The 20,752-nt window shown below is 39.1% G+C and overlaps 2 protein-coding genes and 1 long non-coding RNA gene across 4 annotated transcripts; 2 read left to right on the top strand and 1 right to left on the bottom strand.

The window, feature by feature from the left end:
* The first annotated feature begins 1,271 nt into the window (after window positions 1-1,271).
* On the top strand, window positions 1,272-13,173 carry sack1ha (scaffolding CK1 anchoring protein Ha). Its single transcript, XM_086045788.1, has 6 exons — window positions 1,272-1,544; window positions 2,375-2,826; window positions 2,912-3,076; window positions 7,662-7,786; window positions 7,946-11,561; window positions 11,642-13,173. Exons 2-6 carry the CDS (start codon window positions 2,383-2,385, stop codon window positions 11,651-11,653), a joined length of 4,362 nt encoding a protein of 1,453 aa, XP_085901914.1. The 5' UTR covers window positions 1,272-1,544; window positions 2,375-2,382; the 3' UTR covers window positions 11,654-13,173.
* A 935-nt stretch (window positions 13,174-14,108) lies between these two features.
* On the top strand, window positions 14,109-17,395 carry LOC147139645 (androgen-dependent TFPI-regulating protein). Its single transcript, XM_086046108.1, has 5 exons — window positions 14,109-15,645; window positions 15,727-15,852; window positions 15,924-16,025; window positions 16,105-16,220; window positions 16,918-17,395. Exons 1-5 carry the CDS (start codon window positions 15,493-15,495, stop codon window positions 17,090-17,092), a joined length of 672 nt encoding a protein of 223 aa, XP_085902234.1. The 5' UTR covers window positions 14,109-15,492; the 3' UTR covers window positions 17,093-17,395.
* On the bottom strand, window positions 16,356-18,408 carry LOC147139644 (uncharacterized). 2 transcript variants are annotated; one of them, XR_015088815.1, is made up of 3 exons: window positions 18,228-18,408; window positions 17,868-18,141; window positions 16,356-17,793 (listed from the first exon to the last, which is right to left on the bottom strand). It is a non-coding gene; the product is annotated as an uncharacterized LOC147139644 (long non-coding RNA). The 2 variants fall into 2 exon arrangements; XR_015088814.1 differs by having other exon boundaries at window positions 16,356-17,790; window positions 18,228-18,402.
* Between the last annotated feature and the right edge of the window lie 2,344 nt (window positions 18,409-20,752).

Genomic DNA, 20,752 nt, shown 5'->3' with positions numbered 1-20,752 from the left:
TCCACTCTCGTTAATTAATTGCTTTTGTACGAAGGCATGCATTTGTGTGCGCTAAAGCTACCATGGTTACGGCCTATTGTCTCAATGTGATTCAAATTCACTTTCTTCGGGAGAAAAAAAACACATTGTTTGGATTTTGCTGCACAAGTAGCATGAATACAGGAAGTGTAGTGCCTTCGTGCTAATGAAAAAATTTTAAGGCTCTGTTGGACATACGCACAGGAGAAAGGAAAACATGAAGTAATGCAATTATAATCACATCTATAGGTTTTGGGGGGATTTCATAGCTTTAGAAGATTAGAAAGAAATGCTGGTGGGAAATAAATGATGGTATGAATACAAATGTTCACCAATGCTCACGGATATATCAATATGAATGAATCAGTGAGAAAATAGTTTAATCCATCTGGACTGCAAGCATTCAATAATCTGTTTCTGGTGTTCTACCCATCTTTATTCATCCCAAATAACAACCTTTTGTGTTCATTCTCTTGAAGAGCATGACTACAGGTTTTCTTTCATTCTACTTTTGTAAAACTATGTTTTAAATAGCCACAAACAAAATGTAAATATTTAAATTCCCTCCTCATATGGGTTGAAAGTGTGTATGTAATTAATATACATATTACTATACATATTCTGTACATTATTTAGTTGCAGCTGCAACAAACAAGTATTTTAATAATCAATTAATATGTCAATGGTTTTGCCGATTAATAATCAATTAATCTGATTTTTTTAAACATGTATTAATTTCAATCCCGTTATTCAAAAACAGGCCATTGTTTCAAACTGACAGTGCAGAAAATAAACAGATTATGGTTCACTTACTAGTTTGGTTCGTAACATGTCAGAAAATAGGTAAAAATGTTGAGCACCGATATATTTTTTTTGTTTGTTTCTTCTCCATTTTTACCCCCCAGATCTACGCCCATCCATCAACCATCCATCCATTGACTTTTGTTTTCTGAGAATGTTAATGTAGCCTCCAAAAGTACACGCATCCCAGATGTTTGAAAAGCCAGCAGTTTATCAGCGTTTATTGCGTTTATCAGTCGGCTGATCGAAGCACGAGCAACATTCACGAGACTCACATGGGAAGAGACAGACGGATAGAGAGACAGACAGAAAGACAGACAGACAGAGGTGAGAAAAGAAAGGGGAGACTAACTGAGACAGTGAGCGAAAGACGGAGAAAGGGACTGGCAGAGAGGGGGGGGGGGCTAGTGAGGGAGAGGGAGAGAGAGAGAGAGAGAGAGAGAGAGAGGGAGAGAGGGGGCGGTACGGTACTCGGTTGACCCCCTGCACTTCTTCTCGGTGTTAGCTCTCCATAATCGTCGTGCACATGCCTAAAGCGTGACAATAAACTGGTTTAACTGGGTGGCGGGCAAAAAAAACAAAAACGATGTGTCAGAACACTTTCGGCAGGTCGCTGTTGTATTAGAGGCGCGACTGGAGACGCAGCGACCGGAAACACGGCAAAATGGCCCGTTTTGAGTTCAAACGACGAGAACCGTGACGATGACTTGACGTTAACTCGCTCGGTAAGTTTACCGAATAACCCCAGACGTTCTTATTTTGTTAAAATGTGTGTGTTGTGACATCATGGAGTGTAACATATGGCCTAAAATATTTTTGCCAAGTGTGCTACGTTTTTACCTGTTAGTCGTCATAACAGATGGGTGACAGAAACTTGTGAACATGGAGCCTTGCGAGCGCTATTAGCTCGTCGCTTAGTATTCTTTTTCTGATGTTTTATATGGGTTTCAGCGCTGTTTTTTGTGGTAGTTGCCAAAGTGTGGTTTTTCGTAAACTCGAGAATGGAGACTCGTGTTTTTGGCTGGAGGGAGGAGCCGCACCCATAACTGTTCTGTACTGGAATTTTACCTCCCTTCATTCATTTGTCTTTAACCCCCTCTTGCATGAACATAGGGTGAAGAAACTTGCTATAAAGTTCCATGATGTTGCTCTTTCTAGTTGGAAAATATTTTGTTAGGTGTGGGGTGGCATAAATGCCGTATTACTATAGTATGTTTTGGAAATTACGATAAGTGCCATAAGTTGTACTACTTTATATCATCTGTATTATGTGTAATCAGTGTGATTACACACATTACATTTGTAAATCAATAGCTGTTGTAAACACTGGCACTCAATGGCTTTGACAATTGAACTCTTAATTATGTGTCCTTTAATTGTTGGTGTCACATTCCGAAATGGCCTCTGTAGAAGGATACAAAAGCATACATTTATACTTTAAGAAAAAAATACTTGTGTGTGTTTGTTTTATTGGTAGTGTTGTTTTGTTCCATATGTATTTAGATATGAGGCCTCTAATTGATTGCGCTGTTGTTTGTGCTCACCATCTCCTTAGCCAGCACTATGGCACGTCGCTCTCAATGTTCTTCTGCGGGGGACAACCCCCTGCACCCCAACTACCTTCCTCCTCACTATCGAGAAGAATACCGCCTGGCAATTGATGCACTGATTGAGGAAGATCTGGAAGGATACTATGACTTTCTCCAAAAAGCAGATGTGGTGGATTTCCTGTCCACACCTGAGATCCAGTATATTCAGGGCTCAGCCCGCCTTCCTGCGCAGACCACCTACCAAGAGCAAACCTTTCTCGAAAGTGGAGGAGACAGCTCCTCGGATACATACTGGCCAGTCCACTCGGACCTGGATGCCCCTGGCCTGGATCTTGGCTGGCCTCAACTGCATCTTTTTGGTGGCCCCACAGAGGTCACCACTCTGGTTAACCCTCCTGAGCCTGACATGCCCAGTATCAAGGAGCAGGCCCGGCGACTTATCAAGAATGCTCAACAGGTCATTCTTTGTTCATTTATGGCAGCACACTACATGACCCTCACAGTGTTGTCACACTTGTCATATATGTATTTTGTCTCCACAGGTGATTGCCATAGTGATGGACATGTTTACTGATGTTGACATATTTGCCGATATTTTAAATGCTGCCATGAGAAACGTTGCCGTCTATATTCTTTTAGACGAGCAGAATGTACATCATTTCATGAACATGGTGTCCAACTGCAGAGTAAATCTACAGAGTATCCAAGTGAGTCCTTTAAGGAATACACAATAAACATAACCCCCATTCTATTGTACTAGCTAACTTACACAATTTGTCACCACAGTTACCCGCAACACTTGGGTGAAAATTGTATCATTTCATTTCTTTGGTGCTATTCTCACGGCCCAGATTGCCAATAGCAGTACCATTATTAATTCTGCTTGCTTGCTTGCATGTCAAATTGCTCATTTAGTCCTCTTGAATGCAGTTACTTTGAAAACAAAGAAAAATTCATTGATTTATTCGTAGCAATTGCCATAGCAAGTACAAGAAATCCTCAACAGTTCACATAGTAAAAAAAAAAGTGCAGATTTAATACATGGACCTCTCCTTCAACAATTATGTCTGCTTGTGAGAGAGCAAGGAACATAATTAGGGTTGTCAGAGGCCTATAACAATAGCAAAGCAGGAACAAGTTGGCAAAATAACTCACTGAGCCATAATCATGTGTGATGAGTAAGCGAGTCTATGTTCATATCTTTATGAAAATATCTACCATTACACCTATGTGAATAGATAAGATAATCCTTTATTAATTCGCAAAGAGGAAATTCAAGTGATAAAACAGTACACAGTAAATACACATGTAGAAATGACCAAAACAATGATGATATTAGTGATATTTATTTATAGGGCTGTCACTTTCGAATACCGGTATTTTTAATATTGATTATATCATTGAATATCCATCTATTATCCTATCCGCTTATCACAAGGGTCGTGCGCGTGCTGGAGCCTTTCCCAGCTGTTTTAGGGCAGTAGGCTGGGTACACCCTGAACTGGTTGCCAGCCAATCGCAAGGCACACAGAGACAAACAAACACTCACACTCACAACCACACCCAGGGGCAATTAAGAGTGCCAATTAACCTACCATGTATGTTTTTGGAACGTGTGAGGCAACCGGAGTACCCGGTGAAAACCCACGCAGGCACGGGGAGAAAATGCAAACTCCACACAAGAAGGCCGGGGCCGCTTATCTCATTGAATAATCGGATAAAACTTTATTTTGCATTGAAATGTATTACAAAACCATTTTTTCGCAGATTACTGTTTGTTAAACAGATATTGTTGTTTATTTGGTATAGTTTAGTAATTAAGAAACAACAGCAAGTAAACAACAATTAATCAATATGAGAGGGTTTGATGTACTCACCAACCTTTTTGAAACTGATTCAGTTACTGGTTTGCTCATTGTTTTCTGAAGTAAAAGCAAATGTTTTTAAATGTATTATTTTGATTAAACAAAAAATATTCAACATGCTTTCATAAAAGGCTACACAAATCGAATAATTTCTGTTGAGACATTAAAATCAGAGGATTTGGACAATTTTAATTTAAACAAAGGCTGTAGATGATTACTCGATAATTAAAATAGTGTAATGTGATCATTGATTAGTTGTCGATTAATCCATTAATGTTGACAACTGTACTTAATATTTACTATTGCTTTTTTGTTTTTTGTTTTTTTAAATACCTAAAATGTACAGCAGATATAAAAAGTCTACACACCCCTGTTCAAAGGATGTGTGAATCAATGATCTGAAATGTTTTTGTGACGTAATAAATGAAAACAAGATCAATAATTTCAAAACCTTTTCCACCAATACTGTGACAACAGTAAAATAAACTGTACAACAACTGAAAGCTTTTGGAGCGGGGAAGTAAAAATAAGCAACTAAGATAATGGTTGCGTAACTGTGTATATAAACTCTTAAAACTTGAGCTGTGGCTGTGTTCAAAATTACCTAAACACATTCAAACTCATTTAAATGGAAGTCAGAACACATCTGCCGCCTCTGATTAACCCCAAATAAAGTTCAGATGTTCTGGTAGGCTTTTCTCTTTAGTCACATCCTTTAAGCCAAGGACCACAAAGAGCTTCCACAGCATCAGGGAGATCGCAATCTTTAACGGTATCAGTCAGGAGGAGGTTGCAAAATAATTATCAAGGCAAATAATATACCATGGAACACAGTAAAGACTGTCATCATCAAGTGGTGAAAATATGGTACAGCAGTGATATTACCAAAAACTTGATGTCCCTCCAAAATTAAAGAAAAGGTGAGAAGAACACTTCTCATGGAGGCTGCCAAGAGGCCGAGAGCAACATTATAGGAACTGCGGGAATTTCTGACTAGTACTTGCTGTTTAGTACGTGAGACAACAATCTCCTAACTTCTTCATATTCATGGTCTACGGGGTAGGGTAGAAAGACAGGGTAGCAAGAAGATAGCCTTAGCTTTCAAAAAAAAAAATCCAACCCTGATGCACATGTCTAAAACGCAACAAAATTCCATAAGGTATGATTAGCGTAAACACAACACTACTCATCACAACAGCAAAAAAAAAAAAAACACACATACACAATAGCCAGTTCTTTCAGTGAAACATGGTATTGGCAGCATTATGCTTTGGGTTAGTTCTTCAGCTGGAATTGGGCCCTTAGTCAAGGTGGAAGGAATTATGAAAAGTTCAAAATACCGGTCCATGTTTGCACAAGGTTTCTGCTAGAAAGCTGAAGATTAAGAAGAACTTTATCTTTCCGTGTGATGATGACACAAAGCACATATCCAAACACTTGTCAACAGCTAATTTTAGTTGAATTCAGAGATGGCTTCATGTGTCCCTAAATGTATTTTAGAAGCTGGTTTGAAAAATGTCTTTATTTTTCTTGCGCGTCAGGGTTTTGAGATCATCCATCCATTATCGGAACCCATAATTTGATAATTTGATATCACTATTTCAAAATTTTGTAGCTTGAAAATGGCTAGAGATAAAGGCATATTATAAATGTTGCTTGATGCAATTTTGCTACTTTCGCGCTTTAAGGGTTTATTCATAAGTATTGCTAAATATGTTACTATATTACATATTATATTCTTTTTATTATAACACCTAATGCTGTACTACAGAAAAAAACGAGAGCAGGTTCAGAATCAATGCAAAAAAATCCTCTAATCATCTAAAAAAGTTTACTTGCATCTCTGATTTTAAAAAAAAAAGAGTAATAAATCATTGACCATTGTATTCAACAAAAGAAATGTTTCACCAAAGATTTTAGAATGGCCCATCCAGGCTCCAGATCTGAATCTAACCAAACATCTGCTGGCTGATTTGATGAGGACTGTGCACAGGAGAGGGTTGTTGTTTTTGTTTATTGCTTTTTAAAGAAGAGGATATGAATATTAGTAAATATTGCCGTATCAAAATGTGACACACTGATAGACTCCTACCCCAAAAGACTGAGTGCTCTAATAAAAGTATATGGTACAGCAACATTGTAAACATAGCATGTTACTATTAATTTGTTTAAACGCTTTTGCGTCAAACAATTTGAAGATTGTTGCTCCATACTGCATGTGTGGATGAAGATGGTCTAATTGTTTATAAATATAGTACACATTATATACATACATAGAGTACATCAAGGCTCAAAATAACTCGGTCACTGACGGGTGCCCGTTTTGCTGACCAATGACGAATGACAGAACGCTTTTTAAAAATGACGGACTAAGGACTGACGGAAGTGGATTTTCATCCATCAGAGTGATCGTCACTAACTGCGTCCGTCAATGACGGATGCCCATTTTGCTGACATTTTGTGGAGGGACCGACTGACGGACCAACAGACTTTTGACGGACTAACTTAGAGACTTAACTGACAATTACAATTTGGTTTGTCACGAAAATGACGGACTATATCAATATATACTCAAAATTCTCCCCGTTTATATTGTCAAGTTTGTATTGTTTTATAAGATCCTTGTTTCAAGTCCCGGGATTAACCGATATACATGCATGCATACATGCATTACACGCATACAGACAATCATGCATACATACTGTACATGCATTTTACATATTTAATGTTTGACTAATCTGTCAATTATTTAAATTAATTAATTAATAGACAAATCAGCAACCAGTTCAGTGTGTACCCCACCTACTGCCAATAGACAGCTGGGATGGGCTACAGCACGCCCGCGACCCTTGTGAGGATAAACAGTTTGGATAATAATGGATGGATGAATCGGATTAAAAAAAAACACATTTTCTAATTTTCATCTTTTTATTCTGAAACAGGACATTACTTCAAATTAACAGTGCAGCAAATTACCAATCATGAATTGATTATCATTCACTTGCTGATTTTTTCCATGATACAAAATAGGCAAACATTTTCATCATTGTTTTCTAAAATAAACATAGATGCCTTATTTTGATTCAACACAAAGATAATCAGTCTGCTTTCATGAATGACTACAGAAATCTAAGAACACTAACTGTTGAGAGGCTGATATTGCATTTGAATTTAGACAGTTTTAAGTTAAACAACACTTTGCTAAGCAAATAATTGACTGTTTAGCGAATTAATCATTTTGACTACTATATACTATTTTTTTTTTTTTAATTATGGGCAGAAATAATACAGGCATTACATTTCATTGCTGTTCAGTAATATTCAGGTGAATTCGTAAAGTCATTGTTATATACATTTGGAAGACTAATGTAATACTGCAACGTCGCTTTAATTTGAACTTTAACACACTACAATATTTCTCTTGCAGTTTCTACGTGTAAGAACTGTATCTGGTATCTCTTATCACTGCCGCTCAGGAAAATCCTTCAAAGGTCAGATGATGGATCGCTTCTTGCTGACAGACTGCAGGGCCGTACTGAGTGGGAACTACAGGTAACTTTCCTACCTGCCACAGACAATTAAGAAAAAAGAAATTAGGTGTTTATTTTGTAAAAAAAAAAAATGCATTGACACATCACTTTGCACACGTTTGTGCAATTAAACCTGAAAGCCTCAGCATTTTTTAATAACATTTTTATTTATTTTGTACAGCTTCATGTGGTCTTTTGAGAAACTACATCGCTGTATGGCACACCTTTTCCTTGGACAGCTTGTATCGACTTTTGATGAAGAGTTTCGGATCCTCTTTGCTCAGTCACAACCCTTACTGACTGATGTGCCTGCTGCGATGGAAGACATTGGCCTTTTACAAAAGAGGCAATACCCAAGTAAAATAACTTCACTCGTATACAGGGAGCCCAGAAAGTTGGTACCAATGGACATGTCTCATCCAGAGGATTGGACTAAACCATATGATGAACAAATGGAGACTGATCGGAGACTGTTCCACCTGAAAAGGAATGAATCGTTCCATGGTCCTGTTGATATGTACAGTCGATTTCCATCACAGCAGTCAGAAATGGAGCAGCAAGGTCACTCCAAGCTTCCCATGATGGAAAACCCTTTGTTGAAACGCCCCATCTATGCCGAAGGTGTTCGTGGCAGGTACAATTACCCATTCTCGACTCAACCCGCAGCAGACTTTGAGGCCCGGGGAAGGCTATTTCACAGGGGGCAGCAGAAAAATTTGGGGGCAGGTCCTGAAGTCGATTATAGGGGCCCTGAGAAATTCTGGAGCCAAAACTACCACTCTGCAGATCAGTATTCTGAATCAGGCTTACCACAAGAAATGGAGCCATTTAACTTTGACCCCGTGCTTAACTATTTATCATCCACCAGAAATGTGGACTTTGAGCAGGTCTCTGACAAATTACAACCTCCTGCAGATTTACCTTTAAGTTTATCTCAGCCCACAGTGGATGACAAGCAGTTATTCCAAGAGCCGAACACTGACCGCAAAGACCCCATGGTAAAGCGAGGCTTAAGGAACTGGAGAATTAACTCTTACCTCAGTGCATATGATAATCCAGGAGATGAAGGCCTGCCATTGATGCCACCTCAGGCAACAGATCCTTTTGAGGAGCAAGCAAACCCTGTAGAGCCAACAGCACCCATCACAGATTTGTCAATTCCTAAAATTCCAAATGTTCGAGAGTTTAAGATTCAAGTCATTCCGAGGGTAAGTCAGTTGCCAAGTTATGCCAAAGCTTTTGCACTGGAGCCAGAGAAGTCAAATAAATTGCCAGAAGAAAGTCTTGCTGTGCGAGCTGCCACCAAAAGAACACCAACACCCTCAGAATCATCATCAACAACTGAAGGGGAGAAACCAGAAGCGGCAGAACAAAAGGAACCTAACATTGCTGTTCGAAAGGATGAGTCATTTAGGAGAAAATACAATGCAGCAATGCCAAGAAGCTCGAGATTACGCTCATCTCTGATATTTAACTCTTTAGAGCAGCATACAGCAGGGCAACAAGATGACGAAAGTGACAAAAATGAAAGCGAGCCGACAAAACTACCGTTTGCTTCTCAGGTTTTTGGACAAAGAAGATCAGCTGCAAGAGAACCTTTCGGATGGACTCGTTACTTAAAGTCGTTTGATAGCTCTGTGCCTGAAGCCTCCAAAGAAGAAGGAAACAATAAAGCAGAGGATAAAGATTCATCAAAGGAAGATTCAAAGAATTCCTCCGAAAATCTCGAGGTACCATCAAAACGTCCAGATATTGAACAAGCAAAAGTTTCTCCTTCACCATCCAGATTGAAGCGGTCTGAATCTGATATGGCAACAATGGTCAACAATTTGTCGTCTGTTGATATGAGTGATCCTGATAAGAGACTCATGTTTTTCAAAGAGCTGGCGGCAAAACGCAAAGCCGCTAAGGCTACTGAAGATGAAAAGGGAACAGCAAAGACTGTCATGAAAACAACAACTGATCTAGACAGTGTTACTGTCAAAAAGCAGGATGCTGTACCAATTGATGGAAGGAAAGGTGATATGACTTCCCCAATGTCCATCTCATTATCATCAAGTGTTACTACAAAGGATTTAGAGGAAACTAAATCCACAGAGCCAACTGTTGATGAGACAAAGAAGCAAGAGAGCGAGGTCAGTAACCTAACCGTTATCTCCCAAAGCTCAAAAAGTGGACAACCAAGAGTCTCAACTGATTTAAAAAAGGTAGAATTGGGGAACAGCCAAACGGCAGCATCTTTATCTGTGTCTGCAGAGGCTCTTCAGTGTGAATCAGAAGATCCTGAGCTTCACAAAGCTGCCTTGAGTGAGTGTAGCTCTGGTCAACAACCCATTATAACAAAAGAAACACATGCTAATCTTCCATTGCTTGAGCGTAGTCCTAGTAAAAATACATCACCGGTTCTCAAGACTGCCTCTAATGAGTCAACATTATTTACTCCCAGTGTGGGGGATTCAGCATCATCTGTTGAATCTACCACGGTCACTTCTAACATCCCAACTCGAGATTCATCACAGGTCAAGACCAACGTGGCATCTCTTTCTCTGGCACCACAATCTTGCAAAGTAGCACAACCAGATGCAAAAAGCTCTAACCCTGAACACCCGCTTTCCATTTGTACTCATCAAACCCCATCCAGTCCTTCTGACTCTAACATAAACTCACCTAGCGTACAGTCCCTAACTTGTGCCAAAATACACCCACAGGAATCTGTCATTGCCTCCCCACCTAGATCCACCCAGTCGACTGAGGAAAAATCATCCTCTGCTTTCGAGCAATCTGGTGCTTTACATTGTGCATCTGGTCCAAGAGTAGATGAGTCTGTGGTGTCACCCTTTGTCATTCCTTCATCCCAAGGTGACATCGCAACACATAGAAGTCATTCTACATCCGACCCAAAAGAATCCCGTATTCCACCCACTCTCGAAGATTCGTCTCAAGAGCCATTAAGACAAGCAAATTGCCCTTCTGAACCTAGCCCAGAAGGATCTTCGACTCCTGCTGTTACTGATTTATGTTCATCTGTCTTAGCGCAATCTGTTTTGCCTTCTCACACTGAAAGAGCAGAAGGTGTAATGCCAGCATTGCATGGCTCCTCTGACACCAACTTTTTAACCAATGGGAATCCAACTGACGTAAACCAAATTACAATGCACCCTACGTCATTTGTCACATCTGTTACGGCGGAGCCGGGTCTGCCCAACATCAAACTCAACCCTGACCATTCTGAAGCCTGCATAACAGATTTAGCTTCACCTCTTGCTAGCCATGGTATGGGCTATCAAAATGATGTCAGCAAAGATTCTAAATCGCCTATCCCTTGTGAAAACAAAATGGAGGACAGAGAAACAACAAGTACAGCTAACAAAAGTACTTCACAGCAGTTTGTCTGCAGTGAAAGAATAAATGAAGCAGCAGGGCAAAATAAATGTTCAGGAGTGACAACAGAGGAAGGGGAACCATCATCACAACCATCCAAGCAGCAGAAGTCCAGCCAGTCTCGCTATCACTCATCAACCGCTGGCGTGCTCTCGAGCAGCAACCTCCGAGATGATACAAAGTTGCTGCTAGAACAAATTTCGGCCAATAGCCAAAGTAGGAATGAGTCCACAAAGGAGTCACCTGTCACTGATGATGAGAAAGAAGATGAAGCTGACAAAAATGCCAAGAGGGAAAAAGAACGAGAGATTGAGTCACTAAGCAGCAATGTGCCAAAGTCGGCGCAAGACCGTGACAAGCTGCTGGAGAGACTCCAAAACATGAGGAAGGAGAGGAAAGTTTACAGTCGCTTTGATGTAAGTCCAATTATTCTTACATTTTCCACACATTTTTGTTCACCTCCATAACAAGTAAAAATGTTTTCTCTCGCTTTCAGATGACTCCTTAACTGGGATCCAGAGAGAAGGTGGAGAGAAAAGATTAGAGACTGAAGTACAGCAGAAACCTGACATGCTGACTAAGACATTTACATGATCAGTAGGGTAGGATTTCTATTTGTCAATCACTATCAGATTGGTCAGCATAGCGAGCGTTTACTGACGGTTGGCGGCGCACATGTATGTGATAAAAGGTTTAAATAACACGGATGGGTAAAGTGCAATTCGTTACAACTGCCCTGTACAGTCTTGGCTTTTTACTGCAGTGGTATCCACAATGCATACAATACCGACAATTGCTGTTTGCCCTGCATGAAAATGCCACAGTTTGGATGGCTGGTTTAGAATAGTGATCATAAGATCCCTGGTTTCATATCACGGGGGTCTTCAAAATACATATTATGATGATGAAGTAGGACCATATAGTTTCTTACCAATTGGCTGGATGAAATCTAGCTTTCTAAATAGAAGTAAATTCTATCCCTGTGAGCTATTTATTCTTGCAGAAACAGAACTTGTTGTAAAGTATCTTCTGCCGTCTAGTGTTTCGTCTTGAAACTGCAGCACCCACATCTACAACGTTCTCATAATTTAGGGCAAACCAAAATGTTGCCACATTGGTGACTTGTTGGAAGTGTGATGAAATTCCACATAAATGCCTCACTTATTTCAGCAGCAGTCATTGTGTTGTGTAAATGCATGTTCCTTTGAAACAAGGCAACCCATTTCTGTCTGTGTCTTGTTTTCCCCCTTAACACACAAGTAGGTGTTTGGAAAAGTAAGGAGAAAAAAATCAGAGACTTTGAAACCTGCTTGCAATCTTAGGGTAAGTTAGGAAAAAAATTACAATACCGCTTCTGGATATGTACCTTCTTATATTTATAATAGGTATTTAATCCAATAATAAGCACGCGTTGGAAACATGAGGACTGTAAGTGTGATAGAAACGACCACATTTTAAACCTGATGTAGCTTATTAAACAAAATAGAGTTTTAATTATCTTCTTGTAGTGTTGTTTTTTAACTGACTTTGATCTTATGATGAAGGTATTCGTTAATGAATAAGACGGACTTTTTAGGAAAGCAATACAAACGAGTTACATTAAAAATATGGAATCTGTTCCTTGCCATGTTATCATGCCAACCTTTGTGTGTGTGTGTGTGTGTGTACGTGTGTGTGTGTGTTGCGATATCTGAACAGCTTTGTCACATTGTTGGTGTATTTTTGCAGATATTGAGTCAACCATATTCCTGTTGTAGCAATAAAAATACATTTTCCTTAATGGACCTCTAAGCCATACCATGTACAATGATGAAGTTCATGTAGGGGTAAATGACAAACTGTTGTTTTATATTTTGTAATTTGGACAAACTGAGCTTTTGTGCCTTTGTATTCCTCTGAAATTGTGCCTTACCTATAAAACCTGTAAAATGAAACAAACTAACAAGCTATAATTCTTTTTTAGATACTTATAATGGATATCTGGTCTTCTAAGACAAAATGCTGAAAATAAAATGCTTTCAAAATGTATTTTTTTTATTTTTGCCCTGAGTTTTGATTAAGATGATGATTCTGATAAATATCCTGTATCATATATATCTAATTATTATTTCATTTTTATTTTTTTTCATGTCATAGCTGCCCGCACTGGTAAAAACTTGAATATTTTTGCATGTTCATTTGGTAGTGTACGTGTATTCATCAGTGTGTTGAGGCTACAGTGGTTGGTTGACTGTTTTGCTTTTAGCAATTTCTACCCCTTAGACAATCCCAGGGAGCTGCCTGAAATATAGATATAAAAATGAATTTATTTTAAAATTACTCATTCTTGGGCAGCACGGTGGGCAACTGGTTAGCACGTCTGCCTCACAGTTCAGAGATCGAGGGTTCGATCCCGACTCCGGCCTTCCTGTGTGGAGTTTGTATGTTCTCCCAGTGCTTGCGTGGGTTTTCTCCAGGTACTCCGGTTTCCTCCCACATTCCAAAAACATGCATGGTAGGTTGATTGGACACTCTAAATTGCTCCTAGGTGTGATTGTGAGTGCAGATGTTTGTCTCGGTGAGCCCTGCGATTGGCTGGCAACCAGTTCGGGGTGTCCCCTGCCTACTGCCCGATGACAGCTGGGATAGACTCCAGCACGCCCACCCTTGTGAGGACAAGCGGTATAGATAATGGATGGATAATTACTCATTCTTGTTCAAAATAGTAAAACGTCCAAAGCACCGCATTCAAACGTCTCTTTGACACTGAACAATCACTTTCTTGTTTGTTTGTTTTTAATTTAAGTGACATCTGGACTCAGAAAAATGAATCATGGCATAGTTTATTTTCAAGTATTTCCTCCTTGATTTTATTTCAATCATACGTTTTTTCAAATGTAGTTATTTAGATTCTAATTGAAACTATAAAATAAACTATGCCATGATTCATTTTTCTGAGTCCAGGTGTTTTTCAAACACTGCAGTGTGCCACGAGATATTGTCAGGTCGCCTGGCGGCGTAATCATGTAGTCACTACATTGTAGTACTCTTCCATACCAATAGGTAGCAGCAGCAGGTAGCTAATTGTCTTTGTTTAGAGACAAGCGAATTGGTGACGCATGGATGCTGCGACAGGTGGATAGCAGGACGACGGTTGACAGTGATGGATACGTTTTTGAAGAGGAAAACTCCTGACTCTGAACTGGACCCTGGACAAAATCCGGACGCAGATGAAGGAGATTCAACGACACCAACTGCGTTGTGCTTGGGATGTGGTGGAAAGCTCTATAACGTCATTCTTCAATGTTAAAAAATGGTTCTATAAACAATAACACATATATTGTGAAATTTTTTTTTTCACAATTTCAGATGGTGGTTTGCTGCGGCATTTTTTTCAATGTGCCTTGACGTAATTTAATTACCGTACTTGACATCAGCATAAATCTGTGAATTATGAATATGACAGGCTGAGGATTAACCAAGATTCATTTAGTTAAGATTTCCAAAATTGCTTTCCTTTAGGTTTACATAAATATTTCAGTGTGTCTATGATCCACGTTTCCACTGGGTAGTGTAGCGGTAATGCAACCCGTTTGTCAACAGCGTTTGAAACTGACAAGAAGTAGGAGGACATTCCCAACAAGCCTACAACAAGCAGAATTTTGTAACTTGTTAAAAGCCTTCTAACGGCTTTGGTTATAGCAAATGACTTGTTTTCACGTAGTGTTACTTCTTTTTGTTTTCCTTTTGGGTAATAGTAGTTAGTGTGTGTGTGTGTGTGTTTTATTTCTTGTGCACGTGAGTTACATTAAAGTTAATTTGGTGTTCCGTTTAATGTCTCCCCTTATCTTTCGCCTTCCTAATTTAATTAAATAAATTGTGGGGATGCTATTGGCTACTGTTGGCTTATGTATTTGTGCTCTATCTGTCAGTATGCCAAGGCAACCCTGACAATTTTCTATATAACTGACTTTGCTGTAATATCAGATGTATACACCACCCAGATTATTAATTATTGTAGCCTGCATGGATGACTCAGTCGTTTTATAATGCCGCAATAAGAACTTTAGGACTTCTGTGTTTTAACTGATAACCTGATATTTCACCTAATACTGTACTTACGTCAGACTTCTCTTGTAAAACTGAGAAAACACGATTAAGCTCAGTGAGAGTAAAATAGCCATCAAGTCACATGTTGCAAAGTGCTGATTATGAAAGACACTCCTCTACTTCCGAATGAACAGAGGGTCTCTTGTGAGCTGCACATTTGCACTAATCTTCTTTTCAGTTTTCACGCTTCAGCCTGGAGCCTGTGTCAGTCTTGACTTCGTTCAAATTTTGCTTAGTGGAAATCAGTTTTAATATAAAATGTCTTTGGCCCCCAAGGGAATTTACCACATTACGGCATTCAGCTGGTATGCTTTTGTTGTAATGACTCTGGCTGCTAAGGATGGAGATGAATTACCACCTGGGATCTTTGTGTACGGGGGACCTTGGAAATACCTCACATTTTTGAACTTAGTAAGTACAATATTGTGCTGCGCAAATCTGATTGAAGGATTGGACATATGGAAGACATATATTTTACTTGCTATGTTTCAGTTACTACAAATGTTATTCTTTGGACTGGCTGCAGTGAACGATCTTCATCTTGGAAAAAAATCTGATAGCACACTGAACAAATGTACAGATCTATTATTCTCTGTCTTTGCCTTCCCTGTGGGCATGGTGAGATATATATTTAGAATACTTTTTTAAGAGTTACACAACAAAACAATACAACTTACATTCTTGTTTAGTTTGTTGTTGTTCTTTTTTGGGCAATTTTTGCCTATGACAGAGAGTTGGTCTACCCGGCAACAATTGACACCTTCCTCCCTCCTTGGATAAACCATGCGATGGTCTGGAAAATATACATTCTCAACACTTTATGCCAAACTACATTAACTTAATGTACTAATTTCTGATCTGTTTTCTTAGCATACATTTGTCCTTCCTTTGTTACTTGGAGAATTTCTGGTGCAGCCACATGCCTACCCTCAAACAAAGAATGCACTGGCCACACTGGGAGTAGTGGGCGTGGGTTACCTATTCTGGTAAGTGCCAAAGTAGCATAATAGAGACTGGAATGATAACAAAAGAACTGAATTGCTGTTGTCACAGTTTCAATTGTCATCCATAACATTGCTCTTAATTTCCTACCTATATAGTTCAAGGTTGTGTCCAACATCTGGACCAGTCCAACTTTGTTTATTGAAAATAAACAGCAAATGTTTTCTGCATTATATCAAACACACGTCTTGAGACAAAACACTGTTAAATAATCTCGTACACAGCTGTTAAACTCAAGGCCCAGTGGGCAGAAATCGTCCGCTGTCATCTTTTTATGTGGCTGACAAAAGTTAAAAAAAAGACTTCACATTTTTTGATCAAGGATTTGGTCCTTTTGTTTTGGCAGAAAATTCATTCCAAATTTGCCATTTTTCTTCAATTTTCACTGCTATTACAACCATTTCTCCCACCAAATCCCTTCTCAACAAAGATTTTACAGTCGTTTATTATTAATGTATTTGATTTTTCTATTTTCCATGACGTCTGATTTCAAATTCAACTTGTCATTATAAATACATATGAGAACTATCAAATGCAGGTAATAATGTGATTTTTGACAGTCATAACAGCCCACTGGGGGAAACCATAACTACAATGTTGCTTGTGAGAAAAACAAAAAAGTGAGTTTGATGTCTCTGATCTATGGCAGTGAAACCTCTTTCCCGCCTACATTCTCTGCAGGATTCTCTGGGTGTACTTCTCAGCCGGTATTTGGGTGTATCCCCTCCTTGGGCATTTCAGTGCTGTTGGTCTGCTGGGTTTCTTTTGTTTTAACATGTCTGTGGTAACCTTGCTCTACCTTCTTGGAGACAAACTCAACAAACGTGTGTGGAAAAATCCACTTCATCAACACTGACAGAGGAAAAGTCAACAGGGCCTTGATAATTCCAAGACCTGAAAGTTGTCTTTATATGGTTTTTTTTCAAAGGCAAGAATAATTCCGAGCAAATATTAAAATTGAACATGACAGAAGCACTAACAATTGAAATGTATAAAGCAGGTTCATAATCTCACTTGAAAATTTGTGAATGTTAGCACTTCCTCGTCACATGACCGACTAGACCGTTTCAAAAGTTACAACTGTAATGGTTCAGTTTTATGTCATTATTGCAGTTTTCCATTTAAAAAAAAAAGCCAAATAAAGCAAGTTCAAGAGACATCCTGTGTCTACCCTTTTCTTGCCAACTCCAATCCTTTCCATCTATAACGTTATGGATTTAAACTGCAAAATCTCAACTGAGGTGAACTTTCTCTGCATGTCCAACCTCAGTGTATTGCAATTAATGATGGAACATTTTAACTTGTGTAGGACGGAACTCTGGTTATTCAAAGCACCATTCTAAATAGTCGGAAGTAGTCATCATTCAGTCAATATATTCACCAACAGGACTGTTGTTGTGTTCTTAAGTAAAGGTGCGTGCGTATCTGTCCTTGTCAACCGCCTCGAAGGTCTCTGTAGCCTTTAAGATGGTGGAGGTAGTCTGGATCTGCATCCACCAGTCCAACTGAAAGGATCCTGGCCAATAAATGCAGATCTCCCTCACTCAGGTCCTTCTGCTGACGCACAAAAACATCAATTCTTAAATCTCTGTTATTATAAAACACCGAGAGCCTTTATTATGAGTACCGACCTTCTTGTTGCCGTTGGATTCCGACATCTGTGATTTTTGAAGTGTATTTCCCTGTTCAAGACAATAATCATATTCAAATCTCAGCCACTGAGCACTTGTGGCTGCCGAACGTGTTTTCCTTTTGGTATCAGTTCTCAGAATTCAACCACTTACACAACACTGATGGTCACATTCAAGCTCGCTTAAATAAAAAGCAAGACCGATTTAAAGGTTTACTTGCCTCTGTAAGTCCTTTCGAGAAGCACATGATGATGAAAAGAAGGCCGACAATTATCTGTGGGTTGAAACAGAAATGCTGCAGTCAATACCACAAGCGTCGGATCTAATTAGACAGCAATAAAGAAAAGGGTTTTTACTTACCCCGAGCAAGTACAGCATTTCTCTTCTTGGTTGTGCACTGAATTGTCAAGAAAAAAGAAAGAAGTGTCTCGAGCTCTCGGTGGGAAGCACACTATAATGCTTGAACCAAATGAGAGAACCTGCCCGACAGGATATGCAACATTTTCAATTCTTTCATTCGTGACAAGAATCAAAGTGCTTTTACGTAGACAACTGCGTCAAAGAGGGCGTTGTTTGTATGCAAGTGTCAAGTTGTTTTGCAGCTGCTACTGTTTTCCTTGTTGCCAAATAATGGATGAAAGGGGAAACCTGACCAATGATATGTCATTTTAAATACAACTGACATAAATCCGGGGTGGAACTTGCAGTATAGAGTCGGGACATTTAAAAGTCAATACATTAATCACTTGTACTTCTGCCTCACAGTTCTAAGGTTCGGGGTGGAGTATGCAGTCTCCTAACAATTGCTAATTGAGACTCTAAAATGTACAGTAGACAGTCGTTAATGTTTGTGCACGTGTTGCAAATGGTTGGCAACCAGTTCAGGCAGTACCCTGAATGTCACTTTTAAATCCGTTTGGACAGGCTCCAACTCACCCGTGAGCAGAATGAGGCGTCAAATCGTTTTTATCTATCTGGGCCTTTAGTATTAATAAAAACATTTGATTTGATACATTATCTTTAAAGACATATTGAATTGCAGCAGTTTCTATGTTACATATACAGAACTTTACGCATATTCTTCAATGTAGTTTATTGTTGCTATTGTGTCTAATCTAATGTATCTGAGCCATCCATCCATCCATCCATCCATCCATCGATATATCCCGCCCCACCTACAATACATGCGATCCAAGCAAGAGCTTTGGGCTCTAGCCACAATGGGGGGCCAAAACTTATGAATCACACCATTTGATTTGATTTTGACTAATGTTCTATTCTCCAGGGTGGAGATCTCCAACTGCTGTGCAGTGAAATATCTACAGGTGTGTTATCATCAATTGACTGTAAATGATCATTTATCTTTGTTCATCTCTCAATTCCAGCAACATAGAGTGACAGGCAGAACAATTGATTGCTCTTCCACTAGACGGCAGAAGGTACAATTAACCTGCATATCTACCTGCTGCCATACATATGTGAAAATGCCATTATGTTCAACTAAAGAAGGCTTGTAGTTCACATTAATTAACTACATATGTGAGTGCACTGAGTTGAAATCATCATAATTTCAGTATACATACTATGTGACATTTTCCTTGCCGATAGAGGGAACTGATCCCACAGTGCCCACACATAACTCAGGTGAGTGTACCCAATACACATCAGCGACTTAGAACGAACATTATTAACTTGAAATGAATAACATTATTATTTGGTGGCCTACGGCCCACTGACTTCACCAGACTGTTGCATTTTTCATTTGAAATGCAATACTTTTCCAGGCCTTTACGGCAACCTCTTGAATTTCTTGTTTGTTTCTCTGGTTTCTTCCTTCAGTCTCCTCTTCAGGAGGTAAAATGCATGCTCAATTGGGTTAGGGCCTGGTGATTGACTTGGCCAGTCTAAGACCTTCCACTTTTCCCCCCGATGAAGTACCCTGTTGTGTTGGCATTGTGAGTCATTGTCTTGTTGCATGATGCAGCTTCTCCCGATTAGTTTGGATAATTTTTTTCTGTAAATTGCCAAACAAAATGGTTTTGTAGATTTTCAGAAATACACACATTTTGCGCGCTGTTAGATTATGCCTCTCTGGATTATATACTGTACTGAATGAAGTTAAATGTCTGTTAGCACCATCTACTGGTAAAAATCTCATACAACAGCTCATAGAAGGTTACTATACTTCCACTGCGTGTGAACTAGATGAAAAGAAAAAGAAACTCAACATCAATCGTGGTCCATTTTCCTGACATTTTTTAGGCTGAAAATTATGCCAGCCTGGAAGTAACAATAAAAAGATGAGTGGTTTAATACAACACAACATAAATCGCATCTTAATGTATTTTACTATGTCTGTTATATTACTATGTCTTTTATATAACATTATATAAGGATAAAATATTATATTATTGTGGGTGTGCATAGGTAGTGAGTGCGTGTGCAAATTTTATTCAATATAAAATCGTAATGAGAATGGACAGATATGTAGGGAGTAAAACTAAAAGTAAACCGTTTTTTATTCACTTTGTGGAAAACATACTTGCACGACTGAAAGTAAATTTGATTGTTGTCAAAACGTCAAAACTCGTTGCGCACTGACATTAGTCACCTACTTTTTCTACGTTTCAACGGCGTTAACAGTATGCATGTGCATTGGAACGGCACTTTCACTTTCATACAATCACTTATGTAAATTGTGTGTAAATAGTAGAGTACGGTAACCAGCGCATGTGCAATTCGCCTAGAACGTTGTTGACGCGTCGCGACATTTCTTCACTATCGTGAAGTAAAGGATACGTCAGTAACGGAACTACCGCGACTTCACCTTCAAATTAAAGGTACACACGTTTGCGCTCAACTATACGAGCAGCAGCAAACACTGC

Source organism: Filicampus tigris, chromosome 11 (genome assembly GCF_054856515.1).
Source record: "Filicampus tigris isolate MCC_2025a chromosome 11, RoL_Ftig_1.0, whole genome shotgun sequence".
Taxonomy (NCBI): Eukaryota; Metazoa; Chordata; class Actinopteri; order Syngnathiformes; family Syngnathidae; genus Filicampus; species Filicampus tigris.
Note: the sequence above shows the minus strand (reverse complement) of the source record. Positions and strands in the feature narration are given on the sequence as shown.

Coding starts and splice junctions, on each gene's coding strand:
- sack1ha (XM_086045788.1), top strand. CDS start 2,383: ATGGCACGTCGCTCTCAATGTTCTTCTGCGGGGGACAACCCCCTGCAC. Junction 3,077..7,661: donor TAAATCTACAGAGTATCCAA/GTGAGTCCTTTA, acceptor TTTCTCTTGCAG/TTTCTACGTGTAAGAACTGT. Junction 7,787..7,945: donor GTACTGAGTGGGAACTACAG/GTAACTTTCCTA, acceptor TATTTTGTACAG/CTTCATGTGGTCTTTTGAGA.
- LOC147139645 (XM_086046108.1), top strand. CDS start 15,493: ATGTCTTTGGCCCCCAAGGGAATTTACCACATTACGGCATTCAGCTGG. Junction 16,026..16,104: donor CTTGGATAAACCATGCGATG/GTCTGGAAAATA, acceptor CTGTTTTCTTAG/CATACATTTGTCCTTCCTTT. Junction 16,221..16,917: donor GGCGTGGGTTACCTATTCTG/GTAAGTGCCAAA, acceptor CATTCTCTGCAG/GATTCTCTGGGTGTACTTCT.